Genomic DNA, 17,126 nt, shown 5'->3' on the forward strand with positions numbered 1-17,126 from the left:
TAGGGTAGTAAGGCTGCGAAGTTCAGAGAGTCCGTAAGGGCAATGAAGCCGTGGAGCGTAGTGAAGCCGTGGAGCGTAGTAGGGCCGCGGGGGTAGTTAAGCCACAAAGCGCAGAAGTCGCAGAGATAGAGAGGCCGATAAACCTGTGAAGCCGTGACTCGTGAGGTGTAGTGAGGCCGCGGAGTGCAGAGAGGCCACGGAGTGCGGTGAGGCCGCGAAGCGTAGTAAGACCATGAGGGCAGTAAGGCCAAGGCCGCAAGGCATAGTAAGACTGCGGGGGAATTGAAGCCACAAGTGCTATGAATCTTTGAAGCGCAGTAAGACCACGAGGGTAGTAAGGCCGCAAGACCATAAGGTACAGTGAGGCCGCGCGGGCAGTGAGGCCGTAAAGCGCAGAGGTCGCAAGGGTAGAGAAGAGGCCGCTAGAGCTGTGAAGCTATGAAACGCAGAGAGACCGCTAGGGCAGGGGTTATATATCAGTAATTGAAAGTGAAAATAGAAGCTATCTCGAAGGAGTGGTGGTTATGGGCCTAAATCGACAAAATTGCGATGAAAGCGTGCGTGTGGTGGTGATGGCACCCCTCCCCCTTCAACCCGAGGAGAGAGCAAAAATATAGTGATAGCGAGCTCAGGTAGCGTTGAGAAAGGGACTCATAACCTATACGGAGTGTAATATGTGAAGTAGTGGAATGTAGTGTATTGTGTATGAGGTGTAGGTGAAGGAGGAAAGGAAGCTATGGAGATAGGCTGACTAACATTTTGGCATTTATACCTTTCACATCAATATACCCTTCGGCATATCTGCTTACAGTTTATCGATCTTTACTTTCTTTCAACGTGGAACGTTAGCGCTGGCATATGAACTGGTTTATTAGGTACGGGTCTACTATACTGTAATCTTGATAGCCCCGCCATTTGCATTTTAGGGATCACCCCTCTACAGCTTGATTCCCTTCTCACTCGTGTTTCTGTTTCTGTTTCAGTTCCCAGTCTCCCGAATTTACCGGTTCGTCCCTGGGATCAAGAATAGTCCCCAGTTTGACGTGTACCTCCAACCACCCTTTGGATCAGGCAAGATGACGACTTTTCGCCCTTCTCTGCTGTTCAATCGGATGAGAATAGCAAATCGCTTTCAAAATGCATAAAAATTAGTCACAACGTATAAGATAGTCAGGTTAGAGTATCTATATCATTCAAAGACGCTCTTGTGTCCCTCTAGAGCTCAGTTCGCTATCTTTCAACTATCCTCGGGCCCAGTAGCGAATCACGCAGCTACAAAACACGCCAAGCAAAAACATCTCCAACACATCCCTATTTCCTCTTAATAGCGGATTCCCGCGGAATTGAAGACCTAGGTTCGAGCACGACAGGTCCGCTCGGCAGAGTGGTTGCAGCTCGGACCTATTGCCGACAAGATTGGCGAGCGGAATTGCACCATTGGCCGAACCGCCCAGCCCATCGGCAAATCCCAAGCCACCCTGAACAAACCATCAATCATTGATTGAGGATATATCGCTGGTTTTCCTATCATAGGCCAGATGATCAGTATCCGATCGCCTAATATTTCAATTATGTCTTGTTTGGCCTTGCATTAGACTTGGTATGTGTGCATAAAACCTCTTTGCCCTGCTTACCCCACACTGGGGTTGTATCACGATAAGGCTCGTTGCTTCGTAATTGATATCTAGAGAGGGGCTGTGGGGTATTGGGGTAGTATTTTAACAGACTGGATTTCCCTTCGTAACCTCTTGTTCGAGTTTGAATTCGAATTGAGTTGCTCCTTTACTTACACGACAAGTTTCCAACATCAAAACAATATGGCAATCAACCCAGTCTCTATTCCTCCAGAGGAAGTACGCAAGGCCATTGACGCTGCTTTGGAAAAAGTCGCAAAAGGCCTCCGTGGGCTTAATCAATATGTAAGTTCACACAATTCCAGCGTTCTTGTAAGAAACAATCTCACAAACCCAGATCTGGTCCAATCCCGAACTCGCCTACGAAGAACACAAAGCCCACGATTCAATCTGCAACTTTCTTGAAGAACAGGGCTTCTCTGTTACCCGGCACGCCTACGGTCTCGATACCTCATTCGAGTGTATCAGCGGAACTGAAGGACGACTTGTCAACTTCAATGCAGAGTATGACGCTCTTCCAGGCATTGGGCACGCATGTGGCCACAACCTTATTGCAACGGCCAGTATAACCGCATTCTTGGCGCTGGCGCATCTGCAGAAGGAATATAATATTGGTTGTCGCGTTCAGCTGCTTGGAACGCCGGCTGAGGAGAATGGTGGTGGGAAGGCGAAATTGCTAGATGCGGGCGCATATAAAGAAGTCGATGTTTCTCTCATGGCGTATGATCACCCTTCCACCCCTCCCGTTCCTCTAAGGCCAAGGATTTTTTTTTCCTCTCTTTTTTCTTTCTTTTGCTAACTCCCTCCAGTCACGGAGGTCCAAAGAACATCATCGGGAGACCCTCCGATGGTGTCGCGGGTATTCTCATGAACGCACGAAAGGAGCTGTACTTGGAATATTTTGGCAAGAATGCGCACGCAGGCGGGAATCCTTGGGAGGGCGTGAATGCACTCGATGCATTGGTGATGACCTATAATGGTATCTCCGTTCTAAGGCAACAGATCATGCCGGATGAGCGGATTCACGGTGCCTTCTTGGATGTGCCAAAGGTTGCGAATATTATTCCCGCGTACACCAAGTCGTATTGGCAGATTCGAAGCCCGAGTCTAGAGGGTTTGGATAAACTTATTGCGCGGGTGAGAAAATGCGCTGAGGGTTCTGCTGTTTCTACTGGATGTGAGGTTAAGATTGAGGAGTAAGTTGTCTCTTCTGTCCCGATTTTCACTGAAGGTGTCTCCCGGGATATGCATGACTGATTTTTCCCCTTTTCCAGGAAGGAATTGTATACCGATATTGTCCTGAATGATACCCTCTGCGAGCGATATGCCTTACATATGGAGGAGTTGGGCAGAACGTGTGTGAAGAAATATGAGAAGGTCTTGACTGGTTCTACTGATGCCGGTACGAGTTCTCCCTCAATTTTTGGGGTTTTTTTCTTCGCTTGAAATATTGACATTTTTCTAGGAAATGTCAGCTATGCTGTCCCCACTCTTCACTCGATGTTCGGCATCCCGGCTCCAGAAGGTTCTTACCCCCATCACCCGTCTTTCACTGCCAGTGCTGGAACCGACGAGGCGCATGAGGAGGCTGTTGTTACTGGTAAAGGCTTGGCTTTGCTTGGGTGGGATATGCTGACCAATGATGAGCTTTTCACTGCTGCGAAATCTCAGTGGGAGGGACAAGTACCGATTGCTGAGAAGTAGTTGATAGAGTACTCAGTGTATAGAGGTCTCTTATTTTAGTCTCGGATCATTGAAGGTGACGTCGCAAATAATGATATTATTTTTTTCGGTCTTTGGCCTACTACAGCACCTGGCGATAATGTTAGTGCGAAAGCCTGCCTTCTTCAAGTTCCAGGGTATTCAACTGGGATCGTTAGAACCCAGAGGCAATTCCTCAGCCACGCTCGTTGATTGAGACTTGGATGTCTTGAGCTGATTATCCTGGGCCTGATCATGCATACTACATTAAATTCAAGCTAGTAGATTGGTGATTGGCCAGTTGATTCCCGGGTTAGAAGTTGAGAGCGCAATGGCACTGGCAGCCTCCGAGCAAGACAAGATAGATAGTTGGTGATACTGTCCAGTGGTACTTCAGTGCAGATATATATCCCACGCCGACGAAATCAAAAATACTCCAGAACCCTCCCCACCCCCCGAAAAATCATGACCAAAGCATCAAAATTGACAGAAAACAAAATTCCAAACTAACATACACTCTCAAAGGTAAAAAAGCAAGTCTGTTTCGCCTTCTTGCATCATCATACTCGCGTTATGGACCCGCACGGCAAGTATTGAATAATTATGATTGGTTTACGACAGTCATAAGTGGGGCTCAAAGTTTTAGCTCCATAGCGCCCATTTTTCCAACCTCAAACAAGTACCAGGCCGGCTGGCCCAATGGCAAGGCGCTTGACTACGAATCAAGAGATTGCAGGTTCGACCCCTGCGTCGGTCAATTTTTTGGTTATTCTGTCTTTGTATCTAGACAAGAGGTAATTGGGTGCTTGCGGTGGGTGACCTGCTCTCAAAGGGGGGGGTGGGGGTTCCGGTCAAGTTTCTTTTTGCTCACAGGCTCTACCTCGCCCCTAAAAAATGAAGGTACTAGTAGAAAAGTATTGGACCATTTATTTTATCTCTACAAGTAAAGATTTGGCACAAGGACGAAATTAATATTGACTTCATTTACGGTCATGTAGATCTCACAATCGTGGCAACACAACAGCTCTATTATGTATAAGGGGACATTTACCCTTCCAATTCAATAGGTTACACATCCACAGAGGGGGCGGGGGAGACAAATGCCCTTCTCAAAAGGGCGAGGGCATTCAAGTACCTCCACCCCTTCCAAATAAAAAGATAAACATCAGACATTCGCGCTATATCCACCACCCAGCCCTCGCTGACGGCGGAGATAATGCATATACTTGCGACCCTCATCGACCCAAAAGACAGAGCTGGCAAGACATAGCAGTTTGAACAGCGAGCCAAAGCTCAGCGGCTCGGTTTGGAAAACGCGTTGCAAGAAGGGGAGGTAGATGACGCAGGCTTGACCGGCTAGGGAGCCCAGGACGGCGTAGTTGAACATCTTGTTGCCGAAGAGGGAGATTTCGCCGCGGAGGACGGACTTGCCTTCGCTTCGGCAGGTGAGTGCATTGAACATGTCGAAAAGCACGAAGCAGGTGAATGTCATGGTGGTGTCGTGGGCTGTAACGATGCGGGACCGCTTGCCGAGGGGTTGTCCGTCGTCGATGTCGCCCATTTCGTGGATGTAGATTGCGAGCGTGCCGAGCATGATTATCATGGCGGAGGTGAGAACTCGCTGTATGAGGGGTTTTGTGAGTACCCGCGCTGTTTTGGGGCGTGGGGGTCGGTTCATGATTGAAGGGTCGACGGGTTCGACACCGAGGGATTGGGCGGGGGGTCCGTCCATGAGAATGTCTGTTTTGGAGTTAGAATGCGAATGAGTTGGTGGGTAAGGGTAATCGCAAGGGAAACTTACTGATCCACAGGATTTGCATGGCATTCAGTGGATTCTTGAAGCCGAGGGTCGTGCTGAGGAGTACGAGACTGAGCGCAGCCACGCTGGTACTCAGCTGGAAGGTGATGAAGTTTTGAATATTATAGAAGATACCCTTGCCCTGCTCAATCGCTCGAAGGATTGTCGAGAAGTCGTCATCGGTGAGAATCATGTCTGCGGCCTCCTTGGCAACGTCTGTGCCAAGCTTGCCCATCGAAATTCCAATGTCGGCCTTCTTCAGAGCGGGTGCATCATTAACACCATCACCGGTCATGGCAACAACATCACCTCGAGACTGAAGTGCAGTCACGATCTTCATCTTGTGGTCTGGGCTTGTTCGGGCGAAAATGGAAGTTGTCGCGATCGCCTGAGTGAGTTCGGCCATGGTCATGCGGTCAAGTTCATCACCGCGGATGACTGAACGTGCGCCGGCGCCTTCATTGACCGGCATTCCAAGCTTCTTCGCAATAGCTACCGCCGTGGTCTCAGCATCACCGGTAATCATTATGACTCGCACACCACCGTGCATCAGACGGCGGATTGATTTGTGGACATCTCGACGAGGAGGATCATTCATACCGACAAGGCCGGCAAAGACTAGTCCATTATAGCGATCATCATCATCGGCAGGGCTGCCCTTGGGTGTGTTGGAACGGCTGTTGAACCCTTTCATGCCTCTCGACGAGCTTCGCACCGCACCGCTGGCAAATGCAAGGACTCGGAGGCCCTCGCTGGCCATATGCTCTGCAGCTTGGCGAATAATATTACGACGGGGCTCATCAAGAATAACCTCCCGGCCATCCTTGGTCAAGTATGTGTCCGAGCGAGCCAGAACTTGTTCCAGAGCGCCCTTAATATAGGCAACATCAGAATCACCGGGGCTGCCGCTACCAATGATAACACCCATCCACTTACGCTCGGAGCTAAATGGAGTTTCGGATACACGGGCACTGATACGCTCACGGACATCATCTTCTCCTAAAGTGTCCAATAGATCCAGAATGGCAACGTCAGTTGGCTGCCCCACCCAGCGGCTTTTGACAGCACTGGAATTCCGGTCTAAGGTGGAAGATAGCACTGCCGCAGACGATGCACTAGCTGGGGAGTTGGCGTGGGTACGGGAAAGGCGAGCGTTGTTTGCAATGTTGCCGACTCGGAGAATGGTACGGGCAGCTGGGCCGGGGAGAGGACTGAAGTCATATCACGCTGAACCTCAAATGGCTCGGTTGAGTCGAAATGCCACATCTTTGTAACAGTCATATGGTTGAGGGTGAGAGTACCGGTTTTGTCACTGCAGACAACATTGACAGAGCCGAGGGTCTCGACACTGGGAAGCCTGCGCATGATAGCTCCCCGCTTGGCCATACGCAGCACGCCAAGAGCGAGGGTCACAGTGACAATAATCGGCAGGCCCTCGGGAATAGCTGCCACTGCGAGCGAGACGCCAATAGTAAACATTTCAAGGATTTTACGGCCCTGGAAGAGACCAATCACAACAATCAGAGCGATGACACCGAACGAAATATAGCTCAGTTCTTGTCCAAGCCGATCCATGGACAGTTGCAGTGGGGTTCGCGGACTCTCAATCTCCTGCAGAGAGATCGAGATACTTCCGAACTCGGTCTTTGCCCCGGTTGAGATAACGATGCCCTGACCATGACCCGAGCGCACAAGTGTACCCATAAACGCAATGTTGTGTTGCTCATTGAGACGAATATCGGCACCAACGGCCCCTGACGCGGGGGCATCATAGAATGGCGATCGAGGAGGCTTGGTGACGCTGGGAGCTGCGAGGGTCCCACCATGGGCATGGTGACGAAGTGCCGCGCTGAACTTTACCACCGGCTCGTTTTCACCGGTAAGATTCGATTCGTCGATTGTAAGATCGGTTGCGTGAGTAATGCGAATATCTGCGGGGATACGGTCTCCTGTAGAGAAAAGCACCAGGTCACCCGGCACCAAGTCGGCGGCGGGGACCGTGGTGGATGCCTTGAGCGCAGCGGATGCCGTGCCAGGACTCTTACTCCGGAGTTCCTCCGTTTCTTCACCGGATTCCGATGTGCTGGCATGATCAGCTGCGGCAGTCCTCGAAGGCAAATCACGGATGAGGTGGGCGAAGTGTGGAACGAGTCGACCGAGTGCCTCCAGCGATTTCTCCGACCTATACTCCTGAACGAAGCCAACGGTCACGACGATGGTGACTGCAAGAGTAATACTTATAGCATCGTCGTAGTTGCCCATCACAAATGAGATACCGGCTGAGCCAAGGAGGAGGAGGATCAGGGTTTCCTTGAATTGCTTGAGGAACCGCAACCACAGTGGCTCGGGTTCCTCATGGGGAAGCTCATTGGGACCATCACGAGCAAGACGGATCTCAGCTTCTGCGGGGGTTAAGCCGTGATGGAGGGAGGTGTGAAGTCGTTCGGCGGTCTCATAGGGCTCGAGCCAAGAGTATGTGGAGGTTGAAGCCTAAATTCGTAGATCCGGGGGATTAGCGTAGTGTTCCAAGGAAAGGTTTATTGATCGCAGCACCTACCGATGAGGGAGCATCCGGCCGGCCGCCTAGAAGGTCGGTCGATGAAGGTTGCGGTGTTTCGATTTTGGGTGCATTATGCAGAGGCAGCGCAGGTGTTGTCGACCTTGACATCTCTCATGCTTCGGCGGAGCGAAACGGGGGGGGGGGGAGGAGGAGGGAGAATAGAAAGGTATAGGAGAAAACACAAGTTCGTTTTAGCGTAGGGTGATTCTCATCCCGCCTGGATGGGAGGTGGCAGTGTCGATGGGGGGCCACGTTCTTAAGAATGCGATCTGGCAGCAAGGCCCGGCGGTGGAGGGTAGGGTGTGCGGTTTAGCGGGGTCGATTCGGGGTGGGAAAGGGAACTTGGAAATCCAATTGTGAAACAAATCGACAATCGACTCAAGGACAAAACCCAAGGAGAGGAAAAAGAAAAGAAATGAGACCTGGAACAGGGGGAACTGTCGAGGCGCGCGGACTGCAGTCGAATGCGTCCTGCGCGGTGATGATGCTTAACCCGAAGTAGTTAGCGGGAGTTATGTCAGCTGGCTGACATAATCTCGCTGAGTCACCATATTTGACGGTCGCCCCAGCCACCCAAATCAGGTGACTTGCACTTGCACCCTTCGCCCTTCGATGCCTAAAGGAAAGGGTCCCCCTCGGCGCGCGCACATCACTCCCACTCATCCCTCGCGCCTCCAACTTGGACGTGTCTCTTAACGCGTCTACCAATCTTCAATATCCTTTGATCCCAACTACAACATTACACATACACCGTTCATACTCGCAATCTTCTATCGCCTCGCCTCGCGTCATTGACACCGCTTTGAAAGTCTGTTATTATCCCGGCTCCAGCGCGTCAAACCCTTGTTACGCCTCACCCCGCGCCGGGCGGGTTTCGACTTGTACAATCGCCTGAACATATCTGTTCGTCGCATACAGTCATCACTTAGTACAATTACGCGCCATGTTCTATTCCGAGACTCTCCTGTCAAAGACGGGGCCCTTGGCCCGCGTCTGGCTGTCCGCCAACATTGAGCGCAAATTGTCCAAGTCGCATATTCTGCAGTCCGATATTGAGGGCAGTGTCAGCGCCATTGTTGATCAGGGCCAGGCTCCCATGGCCCTGCGACTGAGTGGTCAGCTGCTACTGGGTGTCGTTCGCATTTACAGCCGTAAAGCGCGTTATCTGCTCGACGATTGTAACGAAGCTTTGATGAAGATCAAAATGGTTCGTCCCAAACTCCACTTTCTCTTTTTGTCTCATCTATTATTTGCATTAATGCTAACGTGGCTACTCTCCCCAGGCATTCCGCCTTACAAATAATAACGATTTGACAACAACTGTGGTCGCGCCGGGTGGTATTACTCTCCCCGATGTGCTGACCGAGTCCGACCTTTTTACCAACCTTGATACTTCGCTTCTGTTCCCGCAAAACCTCAACCTGGAGTCAGATGGCAAGCATTCCGCTGGTAAGGATTTTGCCAGCAGCCAGTTCGTCCCTGACAGCAGCTACCGTCGCTCAGTGTCCCAAGAACCTGCCCGCCTTGAAGACCACACCCTCGTCGACCTGGATTTGGGTGAAGATGAGCTCCCCCTTGGCATGGATAGGTCTATGGAAATTGGTCGAGACGCTCCCCCAGCTCGCCCATTGGAAGACGATTACATCAACGACTCTGGAAAGCTTATTGATAACGACCTGGAACTCGATTTTGGCGATGACGATGCCCCGCTTGATAAGATGGACATGGGTGGCGATACCCACGACAACATCGACAACCTTCTGCAAGATGATGGAATGGACCTCGGTGATGATGATTTCGGTGGTGAAACCCCACGTCCCGCCGAAAACCGCGTCCGCAACTCAGAGAGCCCTCTCTCCGATGCTGGCTCTGCCCAGATGCACCAGCTTGAGGAAGAATTCAACCATGATACCACTGCCGAGCCCGAGACTGGTAAACAGACGCAGCGAGCTAAGCGCCAAAAGGTTCTAGAACCTATCAAGATGGACAAGGAAATTAACTACTCGACTGCCGAAGTCCGTGCGCTGCAAACTGATCGCTCTGCCATTACCAATCCCCCTGCCTACCTTCCCCGTGACCCTGTCTTCCTCACCCTTATCAACCGTCAGCAGAATGGCGAGTTCGTCTCAGGCATTTTTGGTGAGGAGAGCCACCGTGGCTGGGCCCCTGAAATCCGTGGTCTGTTGTCACTTGACTCCGTTAAGAAGGCCGGTGAGCTCAAGCGCAAGCGCGACAGCGGCATCTCCGACATGGACCTAGCCGGTGCTGACGTTCCCGCCCTGGAACTCGGTGATGATGAGGCTCTTGTTGCCGACGATGAGGGCATCGCTCTCGACACTACCCTAAACCAGCACCCTGAGATTGACTTCCCGGGTGACGCCAGCCACTCGGAGCTGCAATTCAACGATGACGATGGCATGAACCACTCCGTCGATGATCTCGATGACACCATTCGTCCCGTCGACAATGAGCCCGTCTCCATGGGCACCAAGCACGCCGTCCACATCCTCCGCGAGCGCCTCGGCGATTCCGAACAGAAGAAGAGCGTCCTCTTCCAGGACATGCTCCCAGAGCAGCGATCCAGCAAGGCCGACGCCACCAAGATGTTCTTCGAGGTCCTGGTGCTGGCCACGAAGGATGCTGTCAAGGTGGACCAGGGTTCCAAGTCCCTTGGCTCCGCACTGAAGATCGGCGGCAAGCAGAACCTATGGGGCTCGTGGGCCGAGGAGAATGCTGCGGCTAGCCAGCTGGCCCAAGTCCTGTAAGACGGTTCCATATTTTACTTGTTTTATTTTACAAAGTATCAATGGCCGTCAAAATTTTGGCGCGGGAAAAAAGATATAACTGGCGCAAAATTCCATTCATGTACAGCTGAGTTTGAGATGGTCGATGGGTTTCTGGAAGATCCGATAATTGAATTTGTTTAGTGGTAGCGTCGCCTTTGTTGCTTTGCTCATGGGTTGTTGCTCTCAGGAGTTTTCTGGCGGGGGGGGTTATGGAGAAATGGGGTTTTATTTGTTCCTTCGTTATTTTTATGATGGGTTCTTTTGCTGGACAGTTTCGATGATTTTTTTTCTGGCGTGATTCGATACATGGGCTTCCTTTTTCGTAGTGCTAGCTGTTTAGTTAATTGAACATACCAATCAACTCACTCATCTCATGCAATTACTTCAGTTGATGTATGTAGAACGAACAATCCTTCAAAGTACTGGGATCTAACTGATTTTTCCTCGTGGCCACCTTCAAGTTACAGAAAGCCAATCTTCCAAGTCAAGTAAGCCCTATTTACGGATCGGAGAATTTCCTTGTGGTACCAGTATGCAGATCATAAGATGTGCGATGCGCCAAGAGCGTTACTTTTTGCTTATTTTTCCTCCGAGGTGCCACATGGCGAATTACTTACTGCGCGACCATGTCAGGGTCAGAGGAATTAGGGCTCAATCTGTGATGGCTACTAGTAGCAAGTATTAGTCAAATCATGCGATCACATCAGTTAGTTTCAGTCGATCTACGAAGTAAACTTCAACTTGAAGCAAGTGCGGAAGTTGATGTCCGTTATGTCCGTGTTCGGCCCGAATCAACCCCAGACCCAACAAGATAGGTCAACTTGAATGATAGTTATAACCGATACAACTTGAACTGACGAATGGGCCGAATGGATCCTACACAACAGAAATAGAAAATGTAGTATTCCATCAGGGGGAAGGAATACAGAAAAAAGTGGATAATGCGAATGCGAGCCTTGTGCTAAAAGAAACTTGAAGAGCGAAAGAGCGAACGAGTGGCGATTAATCAGCTCGGCGTAGAACTAAGCCGATCAATAACAGAACAGCCCCATTTCATGTCTCCGAAGCGCACTTTAGCATCATTTGTCGAGGCATATTACTGGTAGTTTATCCCACTCTCATCCCACCTTTGATTTTACTTTTTGGCTTTTGCTCCGTATACTTAATTGACTTTCCCCCATGATTTGATATAACCGAGGTCACCACTACCGACTACCAACTACCAACTTCGACTTGTTTGCTCCTGCAATATCTTGCTGACACACGAATGAGGGGAGCTGTTACTAGTACTATTACTTCCTAGCTCACCGACTGGCTCGGGATTCGATTTGGTTTGATTTCAAGGCTAGCGCCGCGGTCGAGCTCTACCTACGTCTTGCCTCTTCCCCACCTCGGAAATCAAGCTCCTTCAAGTTGCCACTTCGGACATCGAGCCGACTCGATTAGCGATCATCAATCGAAACAACAAACGAGTGTGAGAATCATCCGAATCATACTCAAACACACCCCCCATTCAGAGAACAGCAAGGAAGGGACAACAGCGGGATATTAAAAAGAGCAGACAAAGCAACGAAATGACGTCGCCACACTTGGCCGGCGAGAAACGGCTATCCTTTAGCTCTGAGTTCGAGCCCGAGCCCGAGCCCGAGCCCGAACACGAACAAAGCGTCGATTCAAAGTCCGAAGAAACGGGATTTGCGCCGATCACACATCCCCTTCCACGCGATAACGGTGCCAATAACCAGACAACGAATCTGAGCTCCAATGCCCAAGCCACTCCATCACGATCCTTAGAGCGATCCTGGTCTTTGAATGATGGGACGAGTCTTGCTGGCGACGAGCGGAGGGCCGAAAGGATATCGTCGGATGAAGAGCGCGCGGGTGAGAGTTTTATGGTTGGATGGGATCAGGATGATGCGTTGAACCCGAGGAATATGAGTAAAGCGCGGAGGTGGATGGTTGTTATTATTGTTTCGATGGGGTCGCTTTGTGTGTCAGTATCACTCTTTTGATTCTGCTTCTGGCTCTCCTTTGTGAAGTTGGTACTGACTATTTTGTTTCCGATGTGTAGGACTTGTACTTCCTCCATGTATACTGTTACGTATGATCAGTTGATGAAGGAGTTTAACTGTTCGAAAGAAGTTGCCACGCTGGGATTATCTTTCTTTATTTGGGGTCTTGGTTTGTTATACCCTTATCTTCGACCGTATAGTAGGTTTTATATGGCCATATGACTGATTATCCGTCTTCCAGGGATCGGCCCGCTCTTTCTGAGTCCCCTGTCAGAGGTAAGCATGCTATCCCCAGGGTCGCCTCCGCAATATCCTAATTTTCATAGTTCTACGGTCGAAGGAACATCTACATGGTTTCCTTCTCCCTCTTCCTCATCTGGCTCATTCCCTGTGCCGTCGCCAAAAATATACAGACAATGCTCATATGCCGTTTCTTCAATGGCTTGTCTGGTGCTGCGTTTCTCAGTGTCGCGGGTGGTACCGTTGGTGACATGTTTGATCGGCATGAACTTGCTTTTCCGATGATGCTCTACACCGCGAGTCCTTTCATTGGACCTGAAGTTGGACCTCTGTAAGTCTTTTTGGGGGTTTATTTCTTTGCGACTGGTCGGAAGCTAATTGTCCATTTAGTGTTGGCGGATTCATCAACGCGTTTACTACATGGTACCTCCCCAAGTCTATTTTTGGCTTGGTTATATCTAACTCATCCCCAGGCGTTGGACCTTTTACGTGCTACTAATCTGGTCAGGCGTACAACTGGCATCGCTGGTATTCCTTGTGCCAGAAACCTATCATCCAGTGTACGTACCCCCGGTTCCCAGCCCGCATCTTGACCTCTTGATACTAAATCATGACAGCCTTCTTCGACGCAAAGCGCAGAAACTCCGACAAGAAACCGGCGATGACCGGTGGAAAGCCCCAATCGAGAAATTGGAGCGATCGGTCCCGCAAACAGTTCTACGCTCCATGTACCGCCCGATCCTCCTCCTAACCCTCGAACCAATGTGTCTGAATTTGTGCATTTTCTCTGCCATCCTGCTAGGAATCCTGTACCTGTTTTTCGGAGCCTTCCAACTAGTTTTCCTGGAAGTGTATGGCTTCTCGCTTTGGCAGCGCGGCCTATGCTTCCTGGGTCTATTCGTCGGCATGGTCATGGCAATACTGTCCGATCCGCTCTGGCGCCGCAATTACGTCCGTCTCGAACGCCAATACCAACAAGGGGACCACGTCGAGGAATTCCAGCCCGAGTGGCGTCTTCCGCCAGGTATGTAAAGCGTCAGCTTAGAGGCTTGACTAGTGCTGGGAGTTGAAAAAGGCGTGAGATCTGACATGATTTATATATGATACAGCTATTCTGGGCGGACCTTTGGTTACGATCGGTCTATTTATCTTTGCGTGGACTATCTATCCAGACGTACACTGGATCGTGCCAATTATTGGAAGCGCTCTATTTGGCGCAGGGTAAGTTTCACCTCAAACCTTCTTCTTTCTTCCCCTGTCTTGTCACTTTTCCTGCGCTGCGCTGCGCTGCGCTCCCAACGACCCGGCAATTCAAAGCTGAATTGAATCGCGGCGTGCATGCTTTTATTTTTGTACTGTGCTGAACTTACTCTCTCGTGTTACTTCTAGGACTATCCTGGTCTATTCGGGCATCTTCACTTTCCTGGTCGATGCGTATCCCACTTATGCGGCCAGTGCTCTCGCAGCCAATTCGTTCATGCGCTCTAGTTTTGGAGGCATCTTCCCTCTCTTTGGTATACAGAGTGAGTTTTCCCCCTAACCCCTGCCCCTACCCTGCCTCAAGAACCTACCATTTGTGTATTTTCATATACTCGACCGACTAGGGTCATGAATGGCCCAGGGTCTGTGCTTTGCATGTGCAGTGAGGAGAAACAGAAGAATCGTGTCCAAGAAAACCGTTGCCGCCCCCTCCCCTCCCTCTCTGTCGCTAAAGCACGAGCAGGCGCAGGCGCAGATTTCCATATGAGATCTGCGGGGGTCTAGGGTAAATTTTGGTTGAGAGGGTGGTTGCATGTAGGATGGATGAACTATGAATCGAACGCTAACGGCCGCACAGTGTATAATAATCTCGGATATCATTGGGCGACATCGTTACTGGCGTTCCTGACCCTGGCCATGCTGCCTTTCCCGTAAGTTATGATCGGCTGTCCCCCGCTTTTTATTTTCTGCTTTCAATTCTGTGGCTGCCTTTGGTTGTTTCTGTCTTACGCTATGGCCTTCACGACCTCCTTTCCCCTGCGTCTGTGTCTGTGTCTGCGGCCGTGCCCGCATTCACGACCACAACCACAAACTCACGAGGTCGCTCAGACCAGACCAGACCAGAGCAGGGGGCGCACTGCACACGAATGAACCTGACTTTGCTTCGTCTCAATCTACTGTCGGGATACGAGTGTATAATGACAACGCAAGCAGATACATTTTCTACCGATACGGGAGTCGCATCCGCAAGCATAGTCGCTTCGCCACCTCGCAGATGTGATTCCGTCGCTAAAAGATAGACGATGTCTCAAATGCTTTCAAATCCAGTTCACTAAAACCACCAACCCAACTCATCTGCCGGTGATTGGGACGCTTCGTTCTCAATGCTTATACACCAGTGATTCCATCTCGGTCGACTGCACATATCATATGGTCACCGTGTCCAGCATGGATGCCCGGTTCGAATGAGTCGGCTGAACAGTCGCCCGCCCTCTTGCAAGTTTGCTTTCGCTGGAGGGATGCTTGCAGCTACAGCGCTTCGCCCGTGGGTTTCCCGTCGGTTCCTGTGTGTATGTGTATGTGTGTGGTGATGGGTTGGGTTCTCCAGGGCCTCTCTAGGAACTTGATTTTGACCTGAAGGCCCAACGTGCCAGGACCGTCCTACGTATACCAGTAGTTTTACTAGGTATCAGTAGCTGGGATGTGAATGCGGATGATATAGAAATCGAATGAGAAAGAATCGAATGCACTTTGTTCAAAGGTTCCACAGTATTGGCAGAGTAAGCCTCAGCCGTACTTACTATGTACTACTTACTAGTAGTAATCAATCTTTTAGTTCAGAATTGAAAATAATTATTTCTCCACCTGGGCACCAACCTTGGAAGGAAATAATGACATTGCATGGTTAAGGTTATCGTTTTCTCTTTTCTCTTTTCCCTACCTCCAATCTTCTTGCAGGTCGGGTATACGATTTCCAGTGCTAGTCTCTACTAGTCATTAGTTCGGCTTAACATTCACGCGAGACGAACAGGGTGGACCCACTGGCAGCAGCAGCAGCAGCGGCAGAGCTCAGCCAGGAGCCAGGCCAGACAGGCCAGGCCAGGATGGAATGGATGGAATGGAATTGAATTCTATTCTCCGATGACTACATACACACGTACTCAGAGAGTTACTCGTACTCGTAGTTGGTCAGTACATACTGTACTAAGTTGGGCCAGATACCAAGGATACGAAGGTGCATGCATGTAGACCAAGACCAAGACCAAGACCAGGGATGAAAGCATTCGGTAGTGGATCAGGCGATCAGCAAACTTAGCAATTCAGGAATCAGCAGTAACAGAAAAGACATTACTCAGTAGACGCGTCCAGCTCTAGCCCTGACTTTGACCTCTAGGCATTCTCCAGGGCTCCCACTAACCGAGGCCTGATGGGCCGCCAGTTGCCTCGGGAGAAGTCGGGACCAGAGACTCTTTCCGGGAGTTGAGTGAGTTGACTGGGTTTGTGCGGGGATATGACCGAGGAGATGAGCCATTTAAACTAGAAACAAGCCGAAAATTTTCGGATAAATTCAATTGTTTCTTTGTGTGTTTTGTCTAGGAGTAGGCAGGTAATGCGTTGTTGATTATCATGTTGATGGCAAGTATATAACCGTGGTATATAACCGTATCGGTACAGACTCCGGAACCCGTGTGGGCGCTGCGAGCACGCGGTGGCCCTGCGGGGAAGGATGTGTATTGTCACAATACCAATATAATACGCGCAACTGCCGTGGCCCAAACGTCAGCATGTGAAGTCGGTAGTCGCTGTACAGTACAGAGTAGTACTGATGTAGGAGTAGTACGCTACTACTAGTAACTGATATTTATATTCATATTCGTCTATCAAAATCATTATGGACAGATCTGAATTCTGAATATTCTTGTAAATACTCGCAATGACCTGCCTAACTCGTGTTCGTTTTAATTAGGTAAAAGAAAGTCAACCGGCGTCTGACGAAGTATAACATCCAGTGGTGACAGGATGTACTTCGAACCACTCAACACGGGCGTAAAATATCAGAAAAATACAGAAGAAATTCAACAAAATAAAAGTAAACCCCTCTAATACAATCAATCTATCATCACAAGCCATCTGGGCAGTCCGCACTAGAATCGGCCCAGTTTGGAGTGTCAGAATTGCTTAGGCCTCACAGGCAAGACGCAGTCACGGGAACATTCCGATCGCATTCAATCGAACCTTAGGTTCAACTTCACTTCTCTCGTCCCTTCGTCCTTGTGCGGCTCTCCTCTCACAAGTCCCTTTGAACTCTCCTCATTCTCCTCTCCTCACCCTCATTCTCTCCTCTTTTCTTTTTTTGTTCTTCTCTTCCCCCTCCCAATTTTCTCACCTCCCACTTCCCCGCAGCGCAGCCTGCTT

At 50.1% G+C, this 17,126-nt stretch overlaps 4 protein-coding genes across 4 annotated transcripts; 3 read left to right on the top strand and 1 right to left on the bottom strand.

Moving 5' to 3' along the window:
- Positions 1-1,817: 1,817 nt before the first annotated feature.
- Positions 1,818-3,338, top strand: N7481_003111 (M20 family metallopeptidase; the record flags this gene model as incomplete). The annotated part of the gene is made up of 5 exons (XM_057262330.1): positions 1,818-1,919; positions 1,972-2,354; positions 2,444-2,830; positions 2,909-3,036; positions 3,100-3,338. 5 exons carry the CDS (start codon positions 1,818-1,820, stop codon positions 3,336-3,338), a joined length of 1,239 nt encoding a protein of 412 aa, XP_057123991.1.
- A 1,162-nt stretch (positions 3,339-4,500) lies between these two features.
- pmr1 (Ca(2+)/Mn(2+)-transporting P-type ATPase PMR1) lies at positions 4,501-7,801 on the bottom strand (the record flags this gene model as incomplete). Its single annotated transcript, XM_057262331.1, has 4 exons — positions 4,501-5,075; positions 5,137-6,327; positions 6,360-7,623; positions 7,691-7,801. The coding sequence occupies 4 exons, from the start codon at positions 7,799-7,801 to the stop codon at positions 4,501-4,503; spliced, it is 3,141 nt and encodes a 1,046-aa protein (XP_057123992.1).
- An 835-nt stretch (positions 7,802-8,636) lies between these two features.
- On the top strand, positions 8,637-10,458 carry N7481_003113 (kleisin alpha; the record flags this gene model as incomplete). The annotated part of the gene is made up of 2 exons (XM_057262332.1): positions 8,637-8,900; positions 8,977-10,458. The coding sequence occupies 2 exons, from the start codon at positions 8,637-8,639 to the stop codon at positions 10,456-10,458; spliced, it is 1,746 nt and encodes a 581-aa protein (XP_057123993.1).
- Positions 10,459-12,053: 1,595 nt separating this feature from the next.
- Positions 12,054-14,991, top strand: N7481_003114 (MFS transporter; the record flags this gene model as incomplete). The annotated part of the gene is made up of 11 exons (XM_057262333.1): positions 12,054-12,472; positions 12,551-12,660; positions 12,733-12,767; positions 12,818-13,062; positions 13,122-13,154; positions 13,205-13,291; positions 13,349-13,755; positions 13,841-13,952; positions 14,121-14,254; positions 14,569-14,641; positions 14,925-14,991. 11 exons carry the CDS (start codon positions 12,054-12,056, stop codon positions 14,989-14,991), a joined length of 1,722 nt encoding a protein of 573 aa, XP_057123994.1.
- Positions 14,992-17,126: the final 2,135 nt, after the last annotated feature.

This window comes from Penicillium waksmanii (assembly GCF_028829765.1).
Source record: "Penicillium waksmanii strain IBT 27052 chromosome Unknown utg000004l:1.0-5674109.0:1.0-5678898.0, whole genome shotgun sequence".
In the NCBI taxonomy this organism is placed as follows: Eukaryota; Fungi; Ascomycota; class Eurotiomycetes; order Eurotiales; family Aspergillaceae; genus Penicillium; species Penicillium waksmanii.